The sequence below is a fragment of the Gopherus flavomarginatus genome, chromosome 13 (genome assembly GCF_025201925.1).
Source record: "Gopherus flavomarginatus isolate rGopFla2 chromosome 13, rGopFla2.mat.asm, whole genome shotgun sequence".
Classification (NCBI taxonomy): domain Eukaryota; kingdom Metazoa; phylum Chordata; order Testudines; family Testudinidae; genus Gopherus; species Gopherus flavomarginatus.
The window spans coordinates 15,159,505-15,168,509 of record NC_066629.1 but is presented as its reverse complement, the minus strand read 5'-3'; the positions used below and the strand labels follow the sequence as shown (position 1 = coordinate 15,168,509).

The following is a 9,005-nucleotide window of genomic DNA, read 5'->3' as shown; positions in this document are numbered from 1 at the left end:
TTTTAATAAAAATTTCTGACATAATCCTGCTGTACCTCAGCTCCCATCTGCTCTATTCTCCTCAGAAAAGCGACTGTAGAATTAGTACCATTAGACTCCATGTTTATAGTCTCTCAATCACTCCTAGTGCAAACATGCTTTGTTTACACGTTAAAAAAATGGGTTTTCCCTCAGAACTTCAATCCTGCAAACTCAGCCTGGGAGTCAAGGTGAGCCACTAGTGGCTTGTATGGCACCTCTAGTTATCAATTCCAAGATTTTGGAACCTTACCAATGATCTGAAGTGGCTGCGTTTTGCAGTGGCCAACTTGAGACACCTCCATTTCAGAAGGTTTAAGATGAAAATGGATGTTCCCTAAGTCACAACACACTTTTGAACATCTTGGCCAAGGATTCTGCAGGGCAAATTTTGCTCGTGGTGACACCTGTATACACTTACTGCTCTGCAGTTCTGCCCCAAATGACATGTGTGCAAACTCATGGTCTTCACATTTTGCCAACACTGACACTTGTGAAAGCATATGCTTGCCTCTGGAAACTACTTAGCAGTTGTATTGGTGGAGCACAGTTGGAATAGAACATAGCTTGCTCTATCATAGCTGTGTTTAACAAACAGTTAAACAAGGCAACACTTACATTTGTAACTAAAATCAGCAGGTCCAGTGGAATACACCCAGGGAACAGATCTGTTGGGTAAGAAGGTGTCATTTTTAAAGTCACTGTTCAGAGTGAATCTTCATTAATCAAGCACGTGAAGATTATTGGATTGGAAACTTGCTTGTGATGGGTTGTGTGTGGAGGGGGAAAATACATTGAAAGTCTCCATTAATAATTTGTCAAAAAAACCCAAAGGTTGGACAATCAGAGGTAAATCTATACCCTCAATAATGACTGTGACACATGGAGTCAGCATAGCCTAAACCAATAGGGTAGCCATTAGAGAAGTATGTTCTAGTGATGGAAGCACTGGACTAGAACTCAGGACACCTGGGTTCTTCTGCTTGCATGCTAGGTAACATTGGGCAAGTCACTGCACTTCCCCGTACCTCAGTTTCCCTATTTGTAAGATGGGGATAATGAATGATACTTACCTCCTTTGTCAAGCACTTTGAAATCTATTGATGAATAGTGGTATACAAAGGCAAAGTATTATTTAGTTTGCTCTTAGTTTCTTTCTCTTCATCTAAAATAAATATTGTTTAGACTGAAAGTTCATGGTTTTGCTGTGAGCTTGGGGAAAAAAGTGTAACAATATGATGTCTTAGAGAAGAAAACAGCCATTTATTTTCTCACATTTTTTTACATCATAATCCTCATACAACAGTTGTCAGCGTAACATTTAATACTTTTTTTTTAAAAAACCCACAAAGATTACTTGCAAAATTATATATATTTTAATATCCAAAAATACATTGCATATATATAGTAGCAAAAGCCCATTTCCATGGGGAAATTTTTTTAATTTTTTTTTTTTTGCGATTATTGCAGTAATGTTACCTATAAACATTCCAAAAGCACTAAGACCTAAACTGATTCGCTTGATCTTGTTTTCCTCTTTTGTTAAATAATGGCATCAGTGCTTCTGTTTAAAGTTATGAACAAACTATAATGTTCTGTTTTAAGGTCCCAATTCTGCAAGCAAATACACATGGACTAAACCTTGCACTGACACAGACATTCAGAGGTTATGTCTACACTAGATATTTTTGCTCCTGTTAAATGATTGCCAGTTAATTCCTAATAAGCTTGTAAGTACCAATCTAAGACCTCTATAAACATTTGTTCCAAGATCTTCATGTTTCTGTCCTGAAATGAACATTCCTGGATCATCAAGACTAGCTTCGCAAATTAGAGGTAGTTGAAAATTTTCAAATGTTTGATGAAAATGTTCTGCAAAAGCTTTTCAAAAAAAATTTTTGGGGGGAGGAATGTTTGCTGATTTTCATCCAGTTTTAAAGAATTATCAAAATGTTTGAAAAACTCAGTTTTGATGGAAAATTGTTGTGAAAAATTTGGAAAATGTTGATGCATTTTTTCAACTAGCTTGAATATAAACATGTTGGCCGATTTGAGTTAATTAGCAATCAATGAACTCAAGCTAAAACAGGAGCACAAAAACTGTGCTTTAGACACTCCCAGTGAGCTCAGATGTGTTCCACACTAGTATAGGAAAGAAATCTGCCTGGATCCGGTTGTGGGATCAGGGCTCTATTCCCACCAGATACGTTACATGTATCTTTTTTTCATTTTAATTTTTTTTAGCAAAAAGTACAAAGCTACAGCCCAAATGTACAGATTGAAAAGATGTACAAATTACATTTAAAAAAAAACCAAACAAAAAAACAAGACAAACAACAACATAAAAACCCACAAACAACTGATCTGGTAGTAAAAATAACCTGCATTTGTGACTGAGGTCAACTCGTTTTATTTCATCTTTCTTTTAATATTGTGAGATATAGGGAAAAAATAACTCTGCATAACTTATACAGTAAGTAGCCTTCTGATTAGCTGACCCTTAGAACGACGGTCTGACAAACGCACAGCGTTCGCGAATCGGTAGCACTTAGCGATCCTGAAAGCTTTGGCAAAGCTCTCCAGGATCTGCTGTCGTTTATTTCATTTTTGCTCTCAAGGAATGTCTGTGCTTGATGTTAGGTTACTTTCTTTTGTTCTGGTCTCAGATGTTTCTGGAGTTAATATATAGTCCAACACAAGTTGCACACTCTAGAAAAGTTCCTTCAATGCCCTTTACTTCTTTATATATATAAAATTTCCAGTTGGGTGAAAAACCTCGTTGGCCTTAATTAAAGCTAAGATTCCAGTTGCCATCCTCTGCAGCCCCAGTTCCTCACAATATAATATCTGACTCTTCCATCCCCTCCTCGAAATCAGGAACCCTCCCGCCAAAAACACACATGTTGTCCTAAGTCCCTGTTAAACAAACACAGCATTCTTCTAAGACCCACGGCTGGATATATGTCTTGTTAAGAGCCTTCGGACTGCTAAACATTTTTTTCTCTGGTCTCGTAAAAATTCAAATGCTGATAATCATTCCAGGTTGCGGTGAGCACTCTTCATGGGCAGTTCCTATAGAGGACATAAGACTTAGAACCAAAATAAAAACACAGAGTACTGGCCTGCAGAGGTATCCATCTCTCAGTTCAAGACAGAAGAGGCAAAATTACCACAAAAAAAAAAGAAAGAGAGGTTTGATCCAAGAATAACTAATATCCAGTTTTTAATTCCCCCTCCCCCCAACAATGGCCCACAAAATATCCAGAAAAGGTCCAAAAAATCCCAGAAGTAAAGAGAGCATCCAACCAGATTGATAAAGGCCACTGAAGGTAAAAACATCTAGTAGTAGCTGCCCAAGTGCGATGGTACATGAGTGTTGGGATGACGCGGGACATTGGGGTTTGGGTAGATGCTGCCCGTAGGAGAGGTCCAATAGGATGCTGCTGCTCCGAAGAAACTGGATGATGTGACAGGCATGGAGGAAGCGTGGGGGGGCACAAAGTTCACCTTCTGTTGATGGGCATGGTAAGAAGGCATATAGGAAAGATCTGATGGATACTTGTACATTGAAGACTCAGTTGGATGAGGCTGGAGAGCCTGGGCAATGCCGTGAAAGTCAAATTTGTAGGCATACCTTTTGCCGTGCACTTTGGTCATAATGTTCTTATCGTAGTAGTATCGGAGGGCTCGGCTCAGCTTGTCGTAATTCATGTTTGGCTTGCTCTTGCGCTCTCCCCAGCGCCTGGCCACCTCGTCGGGGTCTGTCATCTTGAACTCCCCATTGGTCCCCTCCCACGTGATGCAGTTGGCATTGGAACTGTCAGACAGCAACTCAAGGAGGAACTGCCACAGCTGGATCTGCCCACTCCCTGCATGAAGCGAGCCAAAGAGAAAAGGAAATGACATTCCATTTCCTGTTTAAATCAAAAGACAAAGACAGGAAACAGAGGGACTATCTCAATCTTTGATGGGAAAGTTTCCTTCAAGCCTTACAAACTCTTGTGGAGGGTCAGCCCACCTATTCCCAGCAAACAAGTCACTCAGCCTCTTCTTCTGTTTGAGGTCAGACTAGCTGATCAGAATGGTCCCCTCTGGCATTAAAATCGACAAATCTACAAAGCATTCAGAAATGAGCTTTTTATGAACATGGTTATTATTCAGAATTATTCACTGAATAGCTGATATAAGTGTATTTCGACCTCACTTTGCTCACTAACTATTTTCATGACTATTGCTGCAAATACCTGCAGTTCATAATTTGCCACGTGCAGCCTTGTGGCTGATCACCTAAATCATAGTATTATTTCTTTCTTCTCTCAGACTGGATGACTCCTAGACTATTTCAAGATGGCCGTACTAACACTTCCTGTAAGGAGGCTCATAAGAATCCGTTTCTGCGTGCGCATACTACACCTTCTCCCTCTGTGAACAGAACACGTGCTTGTGAAAATGTAACCCAAATTAATGCCAAGGTGGGGTCTTTGTCCCCCTCTTGTGGCTGGGCCATGTAAAGAGGTTTACGAGATTGCAATAGCCTCGATGCTCATCGACCTTGTCAGTTAGCTCAAGCAAATGGTGCTCATGCTCTTGCTCCTATTACCAGAGGTCTGTAGATGACTTGATCGGGGTCATTGTGGAAAACATAGGAAGCCTGCAAAAGGTTTCCACAGAAGCTAGCTAAGAGCTTAAGCGATTTAGGTCTTCTACTCTGTGGTGCAGAATTAAAGTTCCTGGGTTCAAATCTGGTTAGCTGCTTTGAGGGGGAAGGGTAGAATGCTTGTGGTGAGCAACTTCATGCGGTGTCCAATACTGAAGACGTGACTTCATTGTTTGTATTCAAACAAAGACTATTTGGCACTATCCACCCAGTTTTAGTCTTGCCTAGTCCTTTTACTATATCATTTGCCCACCCTGGCCTTATAATAGTGAAATGTCACTCCTGGGGAAGACAGTCAGTCAAGACCCTTCTTACTACTGTATTTAAGGCCCATGGTGGGGACTGCACATGGAAGCTACCAATAGTACAGCCATGTAGGGAATCATGAAGAAATTCTCCACACCAGCTGCCATGACCAGCACAGAGGGCAGTGGCAAGGACAGATGTGGCATCCGCTTCTATGCAATCCAATGGCCCCTATACTCTACACAAGCAGCAAAGGGACAAAAGCTACGATTCCAGCCGAGTCTGAAGCAGTGGCTCATGAGAGAGTTGGCCCTTTAAACAGGAGATGGAATTTGCCTTTAAGATAGTGGTCTGGTGTCCCAAACTGAACTCACCTGGGTTGGCTAAGCGGCTGCTGGTGGGTCCCAGAATTTGATAGGGATCTAAACAAAGAGAGAAGAAATCTTTTCTTTACTCTACTGCACAAAAAGAAACAAAGCACTTCTCTATTTTTCTTAACCAGAATAATCCAGTTGTCCATTTTCCTTCCTTTTTTACACTGCCACTCCTCTCCCATTAATCTCTCCCATTGGTCTCTTATATTGTTTAATGAACAGACACACATTATTTAGGGAGGATTAAATAACCTAGTGGCTGCCGCATTGTTTTCATAGAGTATCCCAGTTTTTAAGATCAAAATTCCCACTGGACATAAGCCACAGCACCAGCTACAGCAGTTGGCTGCATGAAAACATAGCATCAGGCAAGCACAACACGACTGGATCAGAGCAAATACATTTGCTTTAATGTGAGCAGTTGGGCCACCTGCGTAAGTGTGCCACATTTTCTAGCTGGGCTGATTATTTCCTCTTCATGTGTGCAGGTGGGATTTTCAGAAACGCTCCATATTGGCTCAGCTCTGCTCCCAGTGACGTCAATGGAAGTTTGGTGCAGCTCAGCTCTGACTAAAATCAATAGCTGTTTTACTGCAGATGCTAACGGAAGCAGAATGAGGCTCCTGCTGAATGCTTTTTAGAAATTCCATCATGCGTTTATTAGGAATGAATCTCCCCTCTTTTCCTGGGGCCCCACTGCTGTAATCTCTCTACTTCATAGACTCAAAGACTCATAGACTTTAAGGTCAGAAGGGACCATTATGATCTACTTCCCTTCATTGTCCCTTGGATTTTGGTGTTGGCTCATGGCTGACTTTACATCTTAACAAAGAAAGCTACAAAGCAGCTGTGCAGAACACTGAGAGGGTGTCATTGAGTTGGGAAACCCAACCCATTGGGAAACCCAAGCAAGAAGTATCACTGCTTGAAGCCTGATTGGACTTGATTCTCTTATTTATGGTGCTTTGATAGTGGTGTACCTCTGTGGACTTGGTTGAAGATGCTTCCAATTTATATTGGTGTAAGGGAGGTTAGAATCCAGCCTGTAGACCTTTCACCACTGTGGCAGAAGCAGCTCCATTGACTAGCTGTTTCAGAATCCTTTACACTGCCTGCTGTGGGATGTCAAAGCAGATACCAAAGCAGCTGACACTAAGGATTTTGAACTCTGCACATGCCAAAGCTGATACGGGGACATCTCTTTTAAATGGGAGGAGGGGCATCCATAAGCAGCCAGAAGAAAGTATTTTTGGATAAGCCTTGTTGGTGGATGTACAGAGTTGACCGAGTATTATAAGTGTTTGAGCCCATTTAACTTGTGCCTAAGACTGTCCTTGCTTGAAACATTACAATACCAGGTTGGGAAATGAAGTTGTTTATGGGATACAGCTGAGCACACACTGGACACATTTACCTGGTTGCGGCCGTTGCTGTTCTGTATTCTTATTTACAGTTTGAGTACCTGCAACGGGGGGACCTGTAATAACAGGAAAAGTGAGATCTTAGATGTACTGCAACCAGAGGACAGGGAACAAATAGGGAACAAGATGGATACAGTGTAGACATGAACATGACCAAGCCAGTGGAGGTGGGCAGGAAACAGTTTTGTGGTCACATGGGAATTGTTGAGTTTTCATACATATTTATTACCGTGAAGAGGGATGAAAAGTCAAAATCACAATTTTCATCAATGGAAACATTTTAAATAATTTTCAGTCAGGTCAAACTAAATGCTTCCATTTGATCATTTTAACCTTTTGAAATTCTCTTTTACCCTCAGTTAGCCTAAATTTTGAAAGCAACGGTTGCTTCAAACTGAAAAATGGAATTTTTTGTTTCGAAAAGGGCAAAATGGGATGTCAACGATTTCTCAACTTTTTTCTGGAATTTATTTTGAAACGGGCAATTCGCGAAACAAGCCTTTCCCATGAACAATTTTGGTTTTGGAAAATTGACATTTTTCTGAAGAAAAAAAAGTGGTCAAAAAATTCCTGACCAGCACTACAAATCAGTTCAACCTTAGCCCTAGCATGTGCTCTACCCATGCAGATCCTCACTGATAACAGAGATAAAGCTATAAACCAAAGCATGGTCTACCCATTCTGAGTGAGCATTTTACATAAAGCTCCTAAAGAGAAAGTACTGATTTAGGGCCAAATTTTGCCAGCCTTACCCCAGATGAGTAATATCTTGATCAGGGACAACTTGTGGCCCCAGGACATGTGACTCCAGTGAAAGAAGAGCAGAATATGCCCCAGTGACAGCCAGTTATACTGACTAAGATAAAAAATTGCACGGTCTAGCAATCTACCTCCTTCAGGGCATAAACCTACCATTTGGGGGGAGCATGAAATCCGGCCTTACCCTGTAGTATTGCAAAATTATATGAATTATGAAAATAATTAACAACTAGAATAATATGCATATCTATAGGATCATCCATATGATGACTTCAATGTGCTTTACAAATATTAAGGGCCAGAATTTGCTACTCTTTCTTATGGTGAGTGGCACCTTTCTCTTTTGAGCAGTAGTAAGGTATTGGAGGACGGTGTTACTCTTCATGACTAACTGTATCAGAATCTGGCTCAATGTAAAGATGGCTCTAATGAATTAAGTCTCACAAGAGACTGGAAGTTAATAGGGCCTGGACCCTCAGTCATTCTGATGTCTGTACAACCAGCAAACCAAACCTAGCCCAACTCATGACCATGTTTCAATCCTCTGCATCAGAATTTGCCACCTCCAACATGGCTACTTACTTTTGGTGAGGCTGGAGTTCATGTTATTGCCCCATCCGGCTCTCCTGACCGCATCATAGGAGGGATCTAATGACAAACGACGAGAGGGAAGGAAGAGTTGAGTTCAGACTGTGCCAGGAAGGCTAGACAGGTGGCTAGTTGTAATTATGGCTTAAGAAATTTTACACACTCTTTAGTTACTTTGTCTCCATGTCCTGGCCTACATATGTGTTTCAGCCACCTGTTATGTATTGTCCATTATAGTGCAAGGGCCTTGGGGCCTGTCATTTTTGATCTGTCCGTACAGTACCTGGCACAATGGGGCTCTGACCTGTCTGACCTGTGGGCACTGCCACAATATGAATGTTAAATAGTAAGACACGGCATCGGACAGGTGGAGTTTCGGGGACACATTGTGCAGGAGGTGGCTGGCAGAGGGTGGGAGCAGGGCTGAGGCCTGGACCTCCATCTCCTCCCTGCACAGGTGGTAGTAGCATGGACTGGGCCTGTGCTTGACTCCTGTCGGGGGGCACAAGTTGGTGATGGAGGCCAGGGAGGAAAACAAAAGCGCTTAGTGCCCTCTATCCTGTTTTGTACACCCGTGATAGTGTCAGGCGCCATCTGGTCCCATGGGAATAGACGGGGTGCACTGAGGCTAAATGTAAACTGAACCCAACAAAATTTGAATTTCTGTCTAGTCAGAATCTGCCTCTTAGCTGCCCCCCATCCTCCCAAATATCTGTGCCTTCTTTCCACTCCAGAGCCCTTGCTCATCCTCCTGGCCCATCACGAGGCTGCAATCAGGTGTGCCTTGCGCAGCCACCTGTTCCTCTGCCTCACTGCTTCTTCTGGTTGTCCTGTGGTTGCGTGGTATGGATACCAAGAAGCCTTAAGAACGGGTAAATATCCAGGAAACAGAGGAAATGTTCATGTTTTAGGAGAGGTTGGACAGAAAGGAAAGTTCACAAT

The 9,005-nt window shown here is 42.0% G+C and overlaps 1 protein-coding gene across 3 annotated transcripts in view; it reads right to left on the bottom strand.

Annotated features, from left to right (window-relative positions):
* Positions 1-1,261: 1,261 nt before the first annotated feature.
* The window catches only part of FLI1 (Fli-1 proto-oncogene, ETS transcription factor), a 115,320-nt gene continuing 107,576 nt past the window's right edge, over positions 1,262-9,005 (bottom strand). For all 3 annotated transcript variants that reach the window (XM_050921672.1, XM_050921673.1, XM_050921674.1), the window contains 4 exons: positions 8,058-8,123; positions 6,710-6,772; positions 5,296-5,343; positions 1,262-3,887 (listed from right to left, as the gene is read on the bottom strand). In XM_050921672.1, coding sequence (XP_050777629.1) covers positions 3,358-3,887; positions 5,296-5,343; positions 6,710-6,772; positions 8,058-8,123 — 707 coding nt within the window. In that variant the 3' untranslated portion in view covers positions 1,262-3,357. The remainder of the gene's footprint in view (positions 3,888-5,295; positions 5,344-6,709; positions 6,773-8,057; positions 8,124-9,005) is intronic.